The 20,385-nt window shown below is 44.7% G+C and overlaps 1 protein-coding gene across 1 annotated transcript; it reads left to right on the top strand.

Annotated features, from left to right (window-relative positions):
- Nucleotides 1-18,397: 18,397 nt before the first annotated feature.
- Nucleotides 18,398-19,985, top strand: rpl31 (ribosomal protein L31). Its single transcript, XM_086127386.1, has 5 exons — nucleotides 18,398-18,484; nucleotides 18,909-19,012; nucleotides 19,152-19,277; nucleotides 19,721-19,833; nucleotides 19,914-19,985. Exons 2-5 carry the CDS (start codon nucleotides 18,909-18,911, stop codon nucleotides 19,943-19,945), a joined length of 375 nt encoding a protein of 124 aa, XP_085983512.1. The 5' UTR covers nucleotides 18,398-18,484; the 3' UTR covers nucleotides 19,946-19,985.
- Nucleotides 19,986-20,385: the final 400 nt, after the last annotated feature.

Here is a 20,385-nt window from a genome sequence, read left to right as displayed (position 1 = left end):
CTCCACTACAGATCCACGAACAGGACGTGAGACTTCAAGCAGCAGAAGATCAAGAAAACTGCGGGGCCCGACAAAGTGTCCCCCTCCTGCCTGAAAGTCTGCGCTGACCAGCTGGCTCCAGTCTTCACACAAATCTTCAACAGATCCCTGGAGCTGTGTGAGGTCCCATCCTGCTTCAAACAGTCTACCATCATCCCAGTTCCCAAGAAACCGGCAACATCGGAACTGAACGACTACAGGCCTGTCGCTCTGACGTCTGTGGTCATGAAGTCCTTTGAACGCCTTGTGCTGAACCACCTAAAGAACGTCACCGGACCCCTGCTGGACCCTCTTCAGTTTGCCTACCGGGCAAACAGGTCTGTGGAGGGCGCAGTCAACATAGGTCTGCACTACATCCTCGAGCACCTCGACAGCACAGGGACCTACGCAAGGATCCTGTTTGTGGATTTCAGCTCTGCGTTCAACACCATCATCCCGGAACTCCTCACCCACAAAATTCTCCACCTCGGTGTGTCCCCTACGATCTGCCAGTGGATCCTCAGCTTCCTGACGGGACGGACACAACAGGTGAGACTGGGAGCAACAGCATCATCAACACGCACCACTAGCACTGGAGCCCCACAGGGATGCGTCCTCTCTCCACTGCTCTTCTCTCTCTACACAAACGATTGCACCTCAACAAGTCCAGCTGTCAAACTCATAAAGTTCGCAGACGACACCCCGGTCATCGGTCTCATCAAAGACGGCGACGAGTCTGCGTACTGACAACAAGTGGAGCAGCTGGAGCTCTGGTGCAGCCGACACAGCCTCGGGCTGAACACGCTCAAGACTGTAGAGATGATCGTGGACTTCAGGAAACATCCTTCTCCACAGTTGCCCCTCACACTATCCAACTGCCCTGTGTCAACCGTTGAGACCTTCAAGTTCCTGGGAATCACAGTGTCCAAGGACATGAAGTGGGAAGTCAACACCATCTCCATCCTGTAAAGGGCCCAGCAGAGGATGTACTTCCTGAGGCTGCTGAGGAAGCATGGCCTGCCACAGGAGGTGCTACGTCAGTTCTACACGGCAGTCATCGAATCAATCCTGTGTTCTTCCATCACAGTTTGGTTTGGGGCCGCCACAAAAAAGGACAAAATCCGACTTTAACGGACAGTTAGGACGGCGGAAAAAATCATTGGCACCGCCCTACCCACTCTTGTGGACTTGCACACTGCAAGAATCAAGACAAGGGCACGGAAAATCCTCCTGGATCCCCCGCACCCTGCCCACCACCTTTTTCCAGCTACTCCCCTCAGGCAGGCGCTACAGATCCATGCGCACCAAATCCAGCAGACACTTAAACAGCTTCTTCCCTCTCGCCATTAACTCCCTAAACAGTCACTGCCGTAGTCATTCTTCTTGTACAACAAATACGGCTACTGGTCACTCTAAAATGGTTCAATGATTTTCTGCACCAACTGTACAAACTGTCATCATATTGTATTCTACCACTGATCACTTTAGCTCTGCTTGATACTTTGCACATTGTCTAACAGTTGTCACTGGGTGGTACCACCGCACTACGGTTCACTTGCATTCCGAAATGTCCTTCCATACCTATTTGTCATGTCCTTGTTTATGATGATACGAATGCAGCGTGTTATACCGGAGACAAATTCCTTGTGTGTTCTACATACTTGGCCAATAAAGAGGATTCTGATTCTGATTCTGAACTTTAGCCCAGCGTCATCGCCAAGCCTATGGGCTCTTTTCTTCCTCTTTATACATTCAATAACCTCCTTCGTAATGTACGGCTTATTGTTTGCATATTTACCGTTGAGGGATAATGTGCATGCAGAAGGAGACATAATCTGTTATTACTTCTGCAGCCTCATGAACATGTGGAAGAAGACACTCCAGTCTGTGCAGAGATAGCTTCCCTTGAGCTCCTCTACTTTGTCGTTTGACCACACATTTACCGTTTTGATTTCTGGCTTGCTAGACTTAAATTTAAGATGACCTGTAGATGGGAAGTAGGTGTATCGCTTTATGGTCTGAGTTTCCCAGGGGAGGCAGGACTCTTGTATCATCTTTAATATTTCCATCACATTTATCCAGGATATTGTTATTTCTCATGCCACATTGAACATACTGATGAAAGCCAGTGTTAGAGGAATCTATGAGCAAAATTGTATCATGTTTAAAGTTTCATTTTAATTTGGGCACATCGAAACGTTTGGGTGCGTATCCAGCACCCCCCAAATGCCTGTGCATAAAGGCGCCGGCTACCTGGCCGGAGGGCTGTTGAAGTCCACAATTAGCACGTCAATGCAGGTGGGCGATCACGGGGGAGAGGGCGAAACTCGGTCACAAAAGGGGAATGAGGTCGAACAACAAAAAACGAGTTGAGAACACCCGTCGCGCCCAGGCGACATTGGCCATCCGCAAAGTCTGCAACATGTTAATTCAATGTAGACCAGACAGAAAAGTCGCCAACGTACTGGTGGTTCAATGTTTAAAACAGGTAACCAATCACTACCGAGGGGCCGGACCGGGGGTGCGGTATGCAAATATCGGGGGCAGTGTTTTCCTTGTATGTTACAATAAAAGTCTGAATTGGCAGAAAGGGAGCTCGAGTGTGACCGCGGAGCAACTAAACCGTCGTTCGCTCTCAGAGATCCGCTCCCGCCGATATTGAAGACAATTTTCCTGTGTGCCGAGTCATTTCTTTAACTTTGTCCGAGAAAATCTCTGACAGCCAGGCAGTGATTTAAGATAAGATAAGAACACCTTTATTCGTCTCGCAATGGAGAAATTCCCAATTCACAGCAGCAAAGTTATGAAAGGAAGAAGTAGAACAACAAAATATAGGAGCTGCTGGAAAGGACGCCACTCTCGCGGCGCCATTTTGAAGTCAAAATAACAAAAATAACACAACACAACACATTGGGCACAGACAGTCGTGCAATCTTCACCACTTTTCTGCACACACTTTGTTGTCTGAAGCAGTTCTAGATGAAAGAGGAGAGGATCACAGTGTCCTTTCACCAGTGGATCAGAGACGTCATGCTGAAAATAGGCGACAACGCCTAAACCTAATCTGCCATCAAATGTCTAGCAGAAAGAACACAAAGGTAATGTGTTTTGCTAAAAACATGGTGATCGATATTTCTGAAAAGGTTGCGCATCAGATTCTCAGATCAGTTATAATTCAGACATGAAAATTTGATGTGTTGAAAAAACACATCTTCTTCTTCTCCTTTCGGCTTGTCCCTTTTCAGGGGTTGCCACAGCGAGTCATTAATTTCCATCTTTCCCTGTTCTTTGCATCCTCTACTCTGACTCCAACTACCTGCATGTCTAAAGAGATTTTGGTCTCTTTATAAATACGCTGGCTAAACCCCGGTGGAACGAAAACCAGACGTGGAGAGGACAGCAGTTGTTTGTAGAAAAAAATATATTTGATTAGAAAAAGAAAAGAGAAACATACAGATTGAAAGAGCGCGTGTCCGTCCGACCTCGAGCGTGGTGTCGTCTCAACTCCACTGGCTTAGCTGTTCGTCGTGGCTAAACTAGCAGAGCTGTTCAAAGAGATCAAAGCTCTTTGATGTGTAATGTCCTTTGCGTCAGCGCTGATTGGTTGAACGTGTGTGCGAGGCAGTCGTTGAGCAGCAGTTTCTTCGCTCACGAATAGCGACTTTCGCTGACAACACGAGTCCGTCCTCTACCGCCGTTCAGTCCGCGATTCCCTCATCGGCTGCAGCTGCCACATTACTGGTTCCGACAACCTCAACTGCTGCCTTTCCCATGCCCACTTCGATCGCGACATCATCCACAGCTGTTCGATCTTCGATGTCCCATTCACCCAGCACTCCGCCACTGAAATCGTGTCTGGCCTCTTCATCAAGCCAAACCACGCGCAGTAGCCGACGTGTCTGCTTCCCTAGCCGCTTCACCTCCTATCGACTGTTCTGACCGTTCCGTCATTCCGACGACCTCCTTCTTTCGTCGCCTACGCCGACTTTGGATCCAGGAGGGGGGCCCTGTAGCGACGCCACTTGAGTGAAGTGCGACTCAGCAGTCAATAATCCACTGCTCTCTGTTGTGTGCGTCAGCGCAGACATGTACTCACACGCGTCTTTTGACTCAACCAATCAGCACTGACGCAACGGACTTTATACATCAGAGAGCTTTGATCTACCACACAAGCTAATATAGCCTAGCCACAACAACAGCGAAGCTAGTTAGTTGAGACGACACCACGCTCGAGGTCGGACGGACACGCTCTCCAGTCATTTGTATGCTTCTCTCCTTTTTCCTCTTTCTGTCCAAATATATATATTTTTCTACAAACCATAGCTGTCCTGTCCACGTCTGTTTTCGTTCCACCGGGGTTTAGCCAGTGACCTAAAGTCTCTTTAGTGGCAAGCCAGCCCTTTTCCGAACCACGAACTCCTTTGAATTTTTCCCCTCACGTGGCAACCCCGTTGGATTTTTTTCGCCCCATTCGCTCCTCTCCAGCTGCAACATGACGGAGCAAGTTGCTGGACAGCGCTCCCCCTTCCAGGATAACTCGTCTGCCATCTGCAGGTATCACCGCACGTGGGGCGACTCGGCGAAAAGATGTCACGGTCGATGGTCGGTCGATGAAGTCGGTCGATGGAGTCGGTGTCCTCATGGCCCATCAGCTGTTCGAAGGACGGATGATACCGAGCTGAAGCATGTGGGCAAAACACAGCAACAGCGATCTGTAGCTTCGCGGGGGGCCAGTCGTTGAGAACGCTGGAACTTGGCGGGACCGGTCGTCTCGATGAGATGAACGACATCGTGAGGCGCTGGTTCGGTCGTCCGCGCATAGTTCGTCAGGCATGAAGAGGGAGATGAAGAGGGTGCAGGTCGGTTGATTAGAAGGAGTAGCCGCTGGTCGGATGATGGCACTCTGCTGGTGTTCGAGGGACGACGCTGACATCGGCAGCGGAGTTGACCATGAAGCGTCGTCCAGAAGTCCGATCGAAGACGAGAAGAATGCGGCTCGCAGCAGAGATGCCAGGGGAGTTGAGTGCCGCGCTCACATCCTGGGGGGTCCGTTTCCCGCCTGTGAGCACGGGTCGCGACAGCACTTCGCTGAGTTGCACCACGTGCAGTGATACCAGCAGATGCCAGACGAGTCACCCTGGAAGGGGGAGCGCTGTCCGGCAACTTGCTCCGTCATGTTGTAGCTGGCGAGGAGCGAATTGGGCGAAAAGGTCCAACGGGATAGCCAATCGAGGGAAAAAAAATCAGAGGGAGAGAGTCCGTGGTTCGGAAAAAGGGCTAGCTCGCCACTAAAGAGATTCTAGTCTCCTTATAAATACGCTGGCTAAACCCCGGTGGAACGAAAACAGACGTGGACAGGACAGCTGTTGTTTGCAGAAAAATATATATTTGAATAGAAAAAGAAAAAAGAAACATACAGACGAAAGAGCGCGTGTCCGTCCGACCTCGAGCGTGGTGTCGTCTCAACTCCACGAGCTTAGCTGTTCGTCGTGGCTAAACTAGCAGAGCTGTTCAAAGAGATCAAAACACTTTGACGTGTAATGTCCTTTGCGTCAGCGCTGATTGGTTGAACGTGTGTGCGTGCTCGCGTCGTGACATGTCTTCCCTAACGGCATCCATGAATCTCTTCTTTGGCCTTCTTCTCTGTCTCCTACTTGGTAGCTCCATCTCTAACATTCTCCTACCAATGTATCCACTGTCCCTCCTCTGTACATGTCCAAACCATCTCAGTCTGGCCTCTTTCACTTTTTCTCCAAACTTTCCTGTCTGAGTTGTCCCTCTGATGACCTCATTTCTGATCCTGTCCATCCTTGTCACTCCTAAGGAGAATCTCAGCATCTTTAACTCAGCCACCTCTAACTCTGCCTCCTGTGTTTTGCCTATTGCTAGTGTCTGTAGACCGTACATCATGGCTGGTCTCACAACTGTTCTGTAAACTTTTCCCTTCACTTTAGCTGACACTCTTCTATCACAAATCACTCCTGACACTTTTCTCCAGCTGTTTCATCCTGCCTGCACTCTGTTCTTCACTTCTCTTCCACAGTCTCCGCTGCTCTGCACTGTTGATCCTCGGTATTTAAATTCCTGTACCTTCGCCACCTCTCCTCCCTGTAACCTCACGTTTAACTGATCTCCCTTTCATTTATGCACATGTACTCTGTCTTACTACGACTGACCTTCATTCCTCTTCTCTCTAGTGCAAACCTCCACCTTTCTAGGTTTTCTTGTAGCTGCTGCCTACTCTCACTACAAATCACAATGTCATCTGCAAACATCATAGTCCAGGGAAACTCCTGTCTGACCTCATCTGTCAATCTATCCAGCACCAAAGCAAACAAGAAGGGGCTCAAGGCCGATCCTTGATGCAGTCCTACCTCCCTCTACCTTGAAGTCTTCTGTCCGTCCAACTGCACACCTCACCACTGTTGTACTATTCTCATACATGTCCTGCACCAACCTAACGTACTTCTCTGCAACCCCTGACTTCCTCATACAGAACCACAATTCCTCTCTTGGCACCCTGCCATAAGCCTTCTCTAAATCTACAAATACACAGTGCAGCTCCTTCCTACCTTCCCTGGACTTCTCCATCACCATCCTCAGGGCAAATATTACATCTGTGGTGCTCTTCCTCGGCATGAAACCATACTGCTGTTCACAAATCTCCCCTTCCTGTCTCAACCTGCCTTCAACTACTCTTTCCCAGACCTTCATTGTATGGCTCATCAACTTTATCCCCCTGTAGTTGCTACAACTCTGTACATCGCCCTAAATTGGTACCAGGACACTTTTCCTCCACTCATCAGGGATCTTGTTTGTGTCTAATATTCTATTAAACAACCTAGTCAGAAAATCAACCGACACCTCCCCAAACACTTCCATACCTCCACTGGCATGTCCTCTGGACCAACTGCCTTGCCACTCTTCATCCTTTTTAATGCTTTCCTGACTTCATCCTTTCTAACCTGATCGACCTTCTTCCTAATCCTCTCTGGCTCTTCATTCCTACGTTCCCTATTGTTTTCCTCATTTAACAACTCCTCAAAGTATTCTTTCCATCTCCTCAACACACTTTCCTCACTCGTAATGACATTTCCCTCTCTGTCTTTAATCAACCTCACCTGCTGTACATCCTTCCCAGCCTGATTTCTCTGTCTCGCTGTCAGGTTTATCCAATTTGACACTCAGGAATAAAACACAAGGAGGAGACAGGAGACTCAATTCTGGTACCAGGAGGGAACGAGGAGAAGCGTTCGGTTTCAGTTCTCGGCACGTCACCCTAACGATCTCCCCCTTCACCTCCTCATTTATTGGGAAATCTACTACATAGGTGTGTCCAACCTCAAGGGTGGGGGCTGTTGAACACACACTGAAATTGTTTGAATATGTGTGTGTATGTGAGTGTAAATTACGTACATGTGTGCAATTGTTACAAAAACATTACGTTGCAGCTGGTGTTGATGCCTCCATTCACTGTCCAACCTTGCTCACTGTTTAGTCTTAACACTTATCTCTTCCCAACCACGTCCTCGGAAAGGTGGTTGCGTCCCTAAACTTCCACACAGTGCACCAAGCATTCTTGATTATAAATGTGAGTATATAATGGATAAAAAGGATTATAAATGTGAGTACATTGTGATTAATATATATAATGGTTAAGAAGCATTATATCTTTACTAAAAGCACAAGCGTTCTTCAATTAATGATTGCAGGCATACGCGTTCTTCTTTGCAAGCATAATCAATTTATCATTGCAGGCACAAGTGTTCTTCATTGCGAGCATAATCAACCCATCAATCACTCAACATCAATATCAATATAACATTAATAATAACATTAATGATAAGCGAATGTATGATAACTAATAGTAATCAACCTATCACTCGCCAACTTGGACAATTCTTTTTCACCTTCCTTTGTGTCTAACCTCTAGTATAACTGCTCATATGCCTTCTGTTTGGCCTTGGCCACTTCCCTCTTCACTTCCCTTGTCATCTTTTTGTACTCTAGCCTGTTCTCTTCTGTTCTCTCACTATCCCATCCCTTCTTCGCTAATTTCTTCCTCTGTACACTTTACTGAACCTCAACATTCCACCACCAGGTCTCTTTGTCCACCTTTCTCTGTCCTGAGGCCACACCTAGCACCTTCTTGCCTGTCTCCCTAATCACTGCTGCAGTAGTCTCCCAATCATCTGGGAATTCCTCAAAACTGCCCAGAACTGCCCTTACCTCCTTCCTAAATTCTTCACAACAGTCCTCTTTCCTCAATTTCCACCATTTTATTTTCTTCTCTGTCTTCATCCTCTTCCTTTTCCTCACCTCCATTGTCAGCTTGCACACTATTATCCTATGCTGTTTGGCTACACTCTCTCCTGGCACCACCTTACAGTCGTTAACCTCCCTCTTCTACATAGAATATAATCTATCTGTGTGGACCTGCCTCCACTCTTGTAAGTTATCAGGTGTTCTTCTCTCTTTTGGAAATAGGTGTTTACCACGGCCATTTCCATTCTTTTGGCAAAGTCTACCACTGCCTGTCCTTCCAAGTTCCTATCTCTAAGGCCAAACTTGCCCATCACTTCCTCATCACCTCTGTTCCCTTCCCCTAGATGACCATTTAAGTCTGCTCCAATCACTACTCTCTCTCCCCAGGGAATGCTCTCTGTCACTCTATCCATCTCATTCCAGAACTTTTCCTTTTCTTCTAACTCACAGCCCACCTGTGGGGCATACCCACTGACTACATTCATCATCACACCTATCTCTACCTTCACGCACATCAACCTGTCTGACTCTCGTTTTACTTCTATTACATGTCTAGGATATTTTTCCTTTATAATCACCCCTACTCCATTCCTCTTCCCATCTAAACCATGGTAGAACAGCTTGTAGCCTCCTCCAATGTTTCTAGCTTTGCTGCCCTTCAACCTTGTCTCCTGAGCACACAGAATATCTACTCTTCTCCTCTCCATCATGTCAGCTAATTCTCTGCCTTTCCCTGTCATTGTACCTACATTCAGAGTTACTAACCTCAGACCAATACTTCTAACCTTCCTCTTTTCCCTCTTTCTCTGCACCGATCATCCTCCTCTTCTTTGTCCTCTTCTTCTTTGACCAACAGTAGTCCAATTTCCAACAGTACCCTGTAGGTGAACAGCACTGTTGGCGGTCGTTTTTATCCTGGGCCCGACCGATCCAGTATGGAAATCGATTTATCAACTCGCATGTTCGCTTTGGCAAAAGTTTTACGCCGGATGCCATTCCTGACGCAACCCTCCCCATTTATCCGGGATTGGGACCGGCACTAGGGAACAGTGTACCCCCGGGGGAGGGCACTGCTCCCCAGTGGCTGGGATGTTGAAAAAAACAGAGATACTGAAGCAATACTTTAGCCTCTGACAAAGAGTGCAATCCCTGAACGCAGAGGTATTCCGGAGTGGGCCTCTACCCACGGTCCGGCCATGGGATGAGCACTTCAGCCAGATAATGTGTCAAGATGGCTGAGAAGTCTGTGCTTCTTGTTCAGTGAATGTTATTGACAAATTTTCCATTTTGGGGAACGACAACAAAGACGATGGGATTTATATTAATAAGCGGGCCATGAAATTATGAACTGCAGAGGTGCAGGGTTTGATTCTGGCTCCGGCCTTCATGTGTGGAGTTTGCATGTTCTCCCCGTGCTTGTGTGGGTTTTCATCAGACACTCCGGTTTTCTCCCACATTCCAAAAAACATGCATGGCAAGTGAATGGAACACTCAAAATTGTCCCCAGGTCTGATTGTGTGATTGTGTTCATGAATGGTTGTATATGTGCCCTGTAATTGGCTGAACCAGTCCAGGGTGTTCCCCGCCTACTGCCCGAAGACAGCTGGGATAGGCTCTAGCACGCCCACGACCCTGGTGGGGAGACGCAGATTTAAAAAATTGATGTATAGATGAGAACACAAGCAATATGATTATGAAATGTGTGGCTGTGTCACCAAGTGTAAATGCTGAGACTCATTGGCGAATGGTGAGTTTTGGACCTCGGCTCTTGATAATGCCATCGCCTCAAAATAATGTTTAACTACATAACTATGGTTAGCATCACACTGCAGCATGTGTAACTAAACTGCTATTGAAAACAACTTTTCAGACCCACCGACGATAGTTTCCCTTCTGAGCACTCTCACCCACACGCATCGCATGCATATCCGATTTATAGCCACATACAGAAGAGGCCGATGTGTGGCATTGGAGAGCATTTGATGCATTTGAAAAAATTATTAAAGCAAAACAAATAAACAAACAAACAAACAAAACAAACAAAACACAGTTACCTTTGTCTTCCATTACATCACCTCAACAACTTCAAACCTCTACAGTACAACATAGTACATTGTACTTCACAATATTTTTCCGCCAATTTGTCTTGTAAAAACTTTAAATAAATAACATCATACTCACTACAGATGTTTTATTTGTTTTATCATTATTTAACATACATATATATTTCTGCCTTAAGTAATTTTATGTACTGTAAATCTTAGCTGTGTGTGTTCAATGCACTACATGTTTGCACTGTGGTTGAAAGAGGAAAGTAATTTCATCTGTGTTGAATGTTAGACATAGTGCATATTTGAGAAATAAAAGCTGACTTGACTTGACTTGACTTGAGATGCGAATGCAGAGGCTGCTGCCTGTTTGTGAATGTTGTTTACTCATACATAATTACTCTGAAAGTGCCCCCCACCCGGAAAAAAAAGTGATTGAAATAAGCCACTCATTAAAGCAGTGTTGGATGAACTAGCCTCAAAAGTCACTTTTTTTTCTTGGAAAGTGTGCCTTGAAAAAATTTTAATCTTGGTCCGCTATCATCTTCCATTGTAAATCAAGGTTGATTTCACATAGAGCACAACCACTCAGAAGTGAGTGTAGGTGAACCAATGAGAGGACGGAGAAACTCACTCATACGGGAGCTGAATCCAATTGGCTAAAAGAAGAACCAGTAATTCCACTGGTGTCGCCAACCCCTGCATGTGTTTTCTATGCTATTGCTCTTTATTATTTATTATATTTATTCTACAAAATATATTGCTAATGCTTTATTTTATATTGAACTGTGTACAGTTCTTTTCTGAAACATTCATTTTGTGCAATGAAACACTTTATTCCCCCCTCCCCCAAATCTTGCTGCTATAGATTGAAAATGTCCCCAGTGTGGGACAAATAAAGGTTATCTTATCTTATCTTATCCTATCTTATCTTATCTTATCTTATTTGAGGTTCTAAAGGAGCTGGACAAATTACATGTGCATGGCAACACATCAATCCATCCATATTCAACACAGCTTATCCTGAAAAGGGTCATGGGGAGTTGCTGGAGCTTATTCCAGCTGACTTCTGGTGGAAGGCAGATCACACCCTGAACTGGTCGCCAGCCAGTCGCAGGGTACATATTGAGGCAAAGAACCATTCACACACCCATATGTAGATTATCACTGAGTGGGAAGCGATCTCACACTGCCCACACACAAGTCCGGGAAGTGTACCAGTACACCATCAGTGATTGCATGGCAACACATCAAAGCAGTAATCTGGTTGGACACATAAATAAATAAAACCCAGAAATGATGAAAAGCCACGTGGACAAGGCCAATGTGATGAAATGAAGATAAAGGACTGTTGGAAATCAATTATTACCACTAAATTGAAGTTGTAAATTGTTAAGGAAATATTCCGCTAGAAGTAGTAGTAGAACATTGTTGAGGAATTTCATCTTGCTATGAGAACTATTGACACTAGTCTCTGTCCTGAACATCTGCTGAAGTACTTAAAACAAAGAATGTAGTGTGAAGTTTAGGTCCTATTTTCACTTGGTTAATTAACAGCCCCCCAAGGGTTTTCTTGCCTCCACCACTTCTTAAAAGTCCCTGAAGGCTGTCAAGTGCCCTCAAAGAGGAACCCTAATCTCAAGATCTGTGACCAGCAGCAGTGGTCTATACTTTGTCATCATATCAAGATCGAACTTTGCTTGGCCTTCTTTGTCTCTACTTTTTACGTAGTTAGGTTTAATGATTATGGTGTTATTCCTCTCTGTTAGTTGTGTATGTTCAGACACTTGAAAGAAACAATGTAGAATGCTGTTGAAGGTATTTCCTGCTCACTGTTTTTACAATCACCTTTAGTGCCCTCGAACCCCACCACTTTAGGGCCCCCCCTCCACAGGACATGTTTAACATCAAAAGAGGAACTGTTATCTCAAGTATCTGTGTTCCTGCCATCACACCAAATGGTGGGTAGTGGTGGTCTGGTCTCACCTCACCGCTCCCAACTTCTTCCAGCCACACCGGGTCAGATGACATGTTACTTTCTTTGTTTCGGGGATTTGCATGAGAGGCGTACCTCCCCGCCTCTCATTATCATATTGTCTCTATATAATCTCATGAATGTGTTTCTTTGACGCTTCCTGATGAAATCTGAGACTCACGGGAGCCCGAATCGATTCGTGTTGCGTTGTGATAAACTGAAGAAAAGACGACGTGGTGTTGGGTCTTCTTCCACCTTATAGAGATAAAAGAACCTGTGTCCAAGGAGGGCTAAGAGCAATTTGACCGCTCCCATTCCTCAACAAATGAACTGTAGGTACGTGCTTCTGGTTGTGTTTGGGCTTGCAGAGAAGGCTTTGAAGGCCCTGATGGTATGCCACAGCTGAGACTGTTGATGAATCTTTGGATAACTTAGATTTACAGGGACCCAGTGGATTTGTTGGAGGACAGGGGAGATGTGATGAAAGTAAGGAATTGCGGTGATAATCCGGGCTGCATAATTCTGGACCAGTTGAAGTTTATGGAGGAGTTTCTGATGGGCACCGAAAAAGACTGAGTTGCAATAACAACTACGGGAGAAGATGAGACTGTGGACTGGCATAGCAGTGGTATGAGGGGTGAGAGAGGGGCAGAGACAATTGATGTTACGTTGGTGGAAATATGTAGACCAGTTCATGTAATTTATGTGAGAGTGAAAGGACAGTGAGCTATCAAGGATCACACCCAGACTCTGAACCTGAGCGAGGGGGAGACAGTGCAACTGTCAATTGTGAGGGAGGAACTGTTGGCTTTTTGTAGGGTGGATTTGGTACGGACGAGGAGGATTTCTGTTTTATCGGTCTTGAGTTTGAGGAAGTTAAAGGTGAACCAAGAGGCAAAGTGAGAGGGAGGAAGGTGGGAGGGAGGTGCCGGGTTTGCTGGAAAGAAAGCTGGGTGTCGATACCAAACTTACAGAAAATATTGCCAAGGGGGTGCAGGTAGATAATGAAGAGGACGGAGCCGTGGGGCACACCTGAAGAGACGGGGGAGGGCTGTGAAGTGAAGGATTTGAGTTGGATGAACTAAGTCCAGCTAGGTAAGAGTGAAACCAACACACGAGGGTCTGTGTGATGCTTTTGGTGGAGGGCCTTTTGAGGAGGATGGGGTGACAAATGGTGTCAAAAGCTGCACTCAGATCGAGGAGGAAGAGAATGGAGATTAAACCGGAGTCTGCTGCCATGGAAAGTCCTAAGTGATTTTTATGAGGGCTGTTTCTGTACTGTTACGGGAACAGAACCAGAGTGGAATTGTTCATCGAAACTGTTCTAAGTGAGGTGGGAGTGAAGTTGAGAGGCAACAATTGTTTCAAATATTTTGGAGATGAAAGAAAGGTGAGAGATGGTGTGGAGGATATTGAAATCATTGGTGTCTGAACCAGTTTCTTTTTAGGACAGGACTGACAGCTGTAGATTTGAAACAATTCCAGTGGACAATGAAGAGTAAATAATGATTGAGATAAAGGGGAGGAGACAGGGAAGGCAGGATTTTACTAGGACTGTGGGAAGGGGGTCTTACTGAGAGGAAGAAGTCTTAGATTTGATAATGAAGTCTGAGATGACTGAGGAATGAAGGAGTTCAAAGTTACAAAAGAAAAATATATTGCAATATATTGGAAGATATCATGCAATACATTAAGTAATATATTGTCATATATGAGACTTTGTATTTATATTTTCTAACATACTTAAATATATGCATCGACCAGGGATGCCCATTATGTCGATCCTGATCGACCAGTAGATCTAGGACTTGTCCCAATTAGATCCGAAAGGTGTGGAGAAGAAAAGAAAAATGTGTGTGTCTTTGTACATGTTAGTAATATACTGTATATTTTGTGTTAATGTACACTGCACCCTAATCATCCTATCAGTCTCATTTCCCCCCCAAAATGTTTTAAAAATAAAATAAAATAAAGCAGGTAAATATTTATCCTACGGTGGAGCGTGACCTTCTTCAGCGGCAGTTGTTCGCGCTCAGCAGTCTGCAATTGCAGCTTGTGATCAGAGCTGTTGCGCTATATCTTTGATCGTATTTTTTCTCATTCAGAGTTTGCTTCATGTACAATTCACTGAGGGCATGGGCAAAGAATAGGAATCTAGAGGGCTGAGTGAAGCACTTTAAAACGGTACGTGTGAGCTACGATCAAGTCAAACAGGCTGCAAAAGTGCATCGCTTGCTTCCGTGTTTGGCTTCTCATCATGGCGCGCGTGTACACGTGCGTGCGTGCGTGTGCGCGTGCTTGCGTGCGTGTGCGCGTGCTTGGTAAGGGGTGGTCCCGGGAGGTTGGTTGAAGGAAAAGTCGATCTTCGGTCCAAAAAGTTTGGGCATGCCCCTGGTATAGACCATATATGTGTATATCAATAAATATATTTGAAAAGTGTTGCAATTGAGACCAAAAAGGGCACTATATTTTTCACATATAATAGTCTGTCTTTTGATTTTACAACATATTGCAATATACAGTATAATCATATGTATATTTTAATTTAATTACATAATCTGATAGTAGGATAGACTTCATCCTACCCTCACATGAGTTTCATTAGTAAACATAAATGTTTTGAAGTGCATTTTTTCCTTTTATTGTTCTATGTCTAGTGTTCTCATGCTCAAATAAATACAATAAGTGTATAAAATAGTGTATCCTTTGAAGAAAATACAATGATGACAAAAAAATTGTGTTACAAAAATACAATTTATTTTGGGAGTCTACAAAATTGGAATGTACTTTGCCATATATTTTCAATCCTCCACACTGGATCTTGGAGGTATGCATGCACAGAGGCTTGTATATTTTGGCAGATCAATGAGCATACATTTTCTTCTTGGAATATCCATATTATCAGCACCCGGAGGATGTTTCCCTTTCAGTCGAAATCGGTCCATTTTCCATTTGTGTATGTCTGAGTGCCTCAGCAATGTAAGTGTAGCGGGTTAGTGAATATGCTGTGTCCATGCAGAACTTGTGTTTACATATTTTTGGTTTGTCTTTGTCCACAGACATCAGTTGATGTAAAGAGGACTCGCTCTGAAAATAAATGAATCCCGTGTCCTCTGACTCTCCCTCTCTGGTGCTTTCAACTTGCTCCTCTTCAGAACTCTCACCACCATCATCATCTGACTCTCTCTCTCTCTGTCTGGATCAATTTGTTTCTTTTTCATATAGAAATATGATGTAATGTCCGTTTTTCTTTTCATTTTTAACGTTAAATGTTTAAGTGAAGAGGAATTAGAATGAATAATGCTACTGTTGGCGGCTTGTTTCGTTTTGTGATTTTACATCGAAAATATAAATGGTGTGTCAAAAATAGCACTCGTGTCGTGGTAATTTCCTTCTCTGCGGACTGCTTCTCATTTTCCCGCTCATTTTTAAGTGGTGCAGCCAAGTTGTCTGGGGCTTTATGTCCCTGGCACGGTCACTCATAGCAAACAGGTCCTTGGGGCGGGACCAGACTAACCACGTCTCACAGACCCCTTATGATGAGCAACATAATCGGACAATGTTTTCCTTTGCGCGGTTCACCGATGCCCCACTCTGGAGCCATCCCTGGAGGTGGGGCTCATTGGCCAGCAACCGGTGGCTAGGCCTGCACCCGTGGGGCCTGGATGGGCACAGCCCGAAAAGGCAAAGTGGGTCCCCCTCCAAAAGGCTCACCACCTGTCGGAGTGGCCATAGGGGTCAGGTGCCTTGTGACCATGGTGGTCCGATCCCCGGCTACAGAAGTCAGCTCTTGTGACATGGATGTCACCTCTCTGGCAGGGAAGGAGGCCGAGCTGTTGGGCGAGGCAGAAAATTTGACTTGACATCGTCTGGGTCGCCTCAACACGCAGCTTGGACTCTGGTACCAGTCTTCAAGAGGGGTTGGACTCTCTTCCACTCTGAAGTTGCCCATGTTGAGAGATGCAGAGCAGATGTGGACATACTTATTGCCCTCCCGGCTCTACACCTGAACATTGTGGTTCACCCCGGTTCACTCCCTCTGCCGTTGGAGTGGTTTCTGACTGTTGTTTGCCTATGCACCAAACAGCAGCTTAGAGGTCCCCACCCCCTTTTTTTAAAGAGTCCTCCTTATTGTTGGAGAATACTGCCCCAGTGACTCCCTCGCCAAATATGGGAGGAGATCATTGACGCTATGGACCAGCTTTGAGGGATTTCTGGTCCACCACCTGGTGTCTCAGGACCGCGAAGCAATGCACCATTCACACCGTGTATAGTGGAGATGGGCGCTGCTGACAGTGGCGGTTCTGGATCAATTTCATTGAGGGGGCCGGGCTGGGGCCAGGGGTTTTGATGGAGGGGCACATTCAACCCAGGGCTAAAAAGACAGATTCGAAATCTTATTTGACTTTTTATTTCAACAAACTTTGAAAGCATTGTAGTCATAACATTACCGTGATGAGAAAAAAAAAACTGTATTAGGAGGGCTAAAATGTCTGCACGCGTAACAATTAGGTCTGGCTGCATTGGCGGGTCCTCTTTACATCAACTGATGTCTGTGGACAAAGACAAACCAAAAATATGTAAACACAAGTTCTGCATGGACACAGCATATTCACTAACCCGCTACACTTACATTGCTGAGGCACTCAGACATACACAATTGTCTACAATGAATTCATTGATGCTATTTATTAATTGTATTCATTATTGTTTTAATTGTATTACATAAATATAAGTGAATACATTCTCAAGCCTGACCGGGGACAAAAATTGCAAATACACTGAAGCTAGATGTTTTACATGCATACAATTATCCAAATTTTAAAAGGCAATGTCTTATATATTGATCCTGTTAAATAAAAATTTAAATAAAAAGGAGACTAAAGAAGTTACACACACACACACACACACACACACACACACACACACACGCACACACAGAGAGAACAGGATCGTGTTCTTTTCAGCATCACATACCTGATGGTCCAGTGCTTGTTGAAGCGCAAATATCCTCTGTCTGTGTCTCACACTCCACTTCTATTACAGTTTCGTCTTCTCATTCTCAGGATCTTCATTTGTATCCCTTTCCTGCTCTGTGTCCTCGCTCTGAAAATAAATGAATCCCGTGTCCTCTGACTCTCCCTCTCTGGTACTTTCAACTTGCTCCTCTTCAGAACTCTCACCACCATCATCATCTGACTCTCTCTCTCTCTGTCTGGATCAATTTGTTTCTTTTTCATATAGAAATATGATGTAATGTCCATTTTTCTTTTCATTTTTAACGTTAAATGTTTAAGTGAAGAGGAATTAGAATTAATAATGCTACTGTTGGGGGCTTGTTTCGTTTTGTGATTTTACATCGAAAATATAAATGGTGTGTCAAAAATAGCACTCGTGTCGTGGTAGTTTCCTTCTCTGCGGACTACTTCTCATTTTCCCGCTCATTTTTAAGTGGTGCAGCGCACTAAAGGGTCCGACTAGAATGTTAAGCCACGCACTTTGGTTTCACCTTTCGCGTCGGCGACTCGGCGCGACTGCGTCATCTACGCTCGGAGGAGGGGCCACAGGGGGGGCCAGAATCAGTGCTACAGAGGCACTGGCCCCCGTTGCCCCCCCCCCCCCCCCCCCCAGAACCGCCACTGGCTGCTGACCTTGACTCGGGACATTCTGAGTCGGTGGGATGACCTTCTCAATTCCACGCCACGCCTACCGTCAGTACAAATCATGTTGTGTTCCATGAAGTTATTTCAAATAACTAAATGTATGTAATAACAAACAAATAACTCGAAGTATATGTTTATAATTTTGTAAATTATATTGTGCCATTCACGGTATGTGAAAAGTCCCGACTTCCCACCTTCCTCGATTGCAGCAAGTCAACTCGTACTAAATTAACATCATTGTTAGATTGTATGTGTCAATGTGTATATATGAAACAATGATTCAAATCCTTCCACGAGTGTAGCCGTCGTTGATTTGTAACACCGCTTGTACCACGCACGTTGCTGACCGTAAAAAAAAGACGCATCAAAGAGTGTTTTGATGTTTGTTTTTGCGGGCATTTTTACCGTCTGCTTGTTTCTTTACGAACACTTGAAAAAAACGTACCTGTTTCCTTTACCCACAATGCTTGTCGTGTCCTCCGTCCTTCCGACTTCCGCCGCAGCAGTCTGCAGTTGTGAGTGTGTTATTCTACATAAGAAAATTAAACAATCTATTACCATCCTGCATTTAAAACACAAAAATGTCGATACTTACATTATGAACGTGTACACAAGTATTGTACTACGTTACAGAGTTGGGTTTGGTTGCGTAGAATTGATGTCAAAAGAGCATTTAAAGCGATGAGTTCTAGCTTTGATTGACCGAATGCTTGTGCGCGCTGTATTAGTTGGCTATGGTAGTGTTATATGTTTATTGCCCATAAACGTTTATTTTTGTTTCTAAAGTAACGACTACGTATTTTGGTTTTGTTTTTTTTTAATCGCAGTAGTCTTCGGCGTCTTGAATCGAGCATCCCTTGCCGCCTCTACATATGAATACAGATGCTCAGCAAACGTCGTGCCAACTTGATTTTTAAGTTTTCATGTAATGATATGTAGATGGCCCCAACCAAGAAAGGTGAAAAGAAGAAAGGACGTTCGGCCATCAACGAGGTGGTGACCAGAGAGTACACCATCAACGTCCACAAGCGTATCCATGGAGTGTGAGTGTAACGTGAAAACACTAACTCCAGATATTGTTTGCATAAATACGTACTACAAATATGATCAAGCGTAAAACGATACTCTAGTTTTTTTCAGAGTGGTATTTTTTAAGCAGTTGGTGTAATTGTCTTATTTCAGGAGTTTCAAAAAGAGGGCTCCACGTGCCATCAAAGAAATCCGCAAGTTTGCGGTGAAAGAGATGGGTACCCCTGATGTCCGTATTGACACTCGCCTCAACAAGGCAGTGTGGAGCAAGGGAGTCAGGTAAGACATTTTGAGTGTTTAGCCACGGGCCTAAAGTTTCTTATTGTTTCCACAAAACATAATTCAATGAGTAGAGAATAACTTGTGAACAAGGGAGGCAGCGCAGTTGCTCATTTGGCATGTGAGAGTAGTTGTCTTCTTTCCAGTTTAAAAAAAAAAGGATGCATTTTCACATCATGTAAAATTCTTTATGGGAATTGTTTACAGCATAGAACCCACTGGCCTTAGTTCAAGTAGAACATAATTGATAGATAAGAAATCTTTATTTGTCTAACAATGGAGAAATTCCCAATTCACAGCAGCAAAGTTATGAAAGGAAGAAGTCGAAGAACAAAATGCTGTAAGGGCAGCCACTCTCGCGGCGCCAGCTTGAAGTCAAAATAACAAAATAATACAACACAACACATTAGACACAAACAGTTGTGCAATCTTTGTTTGTGCAGGAACGTTCCATACAGAATACGCGTTCGACTGTCCAGGAAACGCAACGAAGATGAGGATTCCCCCAACAAACTCTACACCCTGGTTACATATGTACCAGTCACAACATGCAAAGGTGAGGAAGCTATTTGCTCATTCATCCGTAGCTCGACTTAACGGTTTGTCTGACCTCAGCACTCTTCATCTCTCCTACAGGTCTGCAGACAGTCAATGTTGATGAAAACTAAACATATGCCTGTGGAATAAAAAGAGTTCTTGTTTGAGTGACATGACCTTGGTTTTCTTTAGTACCTAAATATGTTCCATGATCTCACTTTCAACAGGTAAATGATTGCTTTACCGTAATAAGTACCGGTAGTAAATATTGCTACTTTTGTGCGGTCAGAATGTCACTGCCAGAACGTTTTTTGGAATAAATCAATACAATACATGCTGATTTATATAGCGCTTTAACAACAGCAGCAGCTGTAACAAAGCGCTTAACAAAACAGTTAACATAAAGTAAAATAATAAACACAACACATAACATAAAACACGGACAGTCGTGCAGTTCTAACCACTTTTCCCTCATATGCTTTGTTGTTGTTGTTTAAAGCAGTTTGAGATGAAAGAGGAGAGAAAGTGTCCTTTCACCAGTGGATCAGAGATGTCATGCTCAAAATGCACA

Source organism: Hippocampus guttulatus, chromosome 1 (assembly GCF_054856545.1).
Source record: "Hippocampus guttulatus isolate MCC_2025c chromosome 1, RoL_Hgut_1.0, whole genome shotgun sequence".
Lineage (NCBI taxonomy): Eukaryota > Metazoa > Chordata > Actinopteri > Syngnathiformes > Syngnathidae > Hippocampus > Hippocampus guttulatus.
Note: the sequence above shows the minus strand (reverse complement) of the source record. Positions and strands in the feature narration are given on the sequence as shown.

Coding starts and splice junctions, on each gene's coding strand:
- rpl31 (XM_086127386.1), top strand. CDS start 18,909: ATGGCCCCAACCAAGAAAGGTGAAAAGAAGAAAGGACGTTCGGCCATC. Junction 19,013..19,151: donor CACAAGCGTATCCATGGAGT/GTGAGTGTAACG, acceptor GTCTTATTTCAG/GAGTTTCAAAAAGAGGGCTC. Junction 19,834..19,913: donor ACCAGTCACAACATGCAAAG/GTGAGGAAGCTA, acceptor TCTCTCCTACAG/GTCTGCAGACAGTCAATGTT.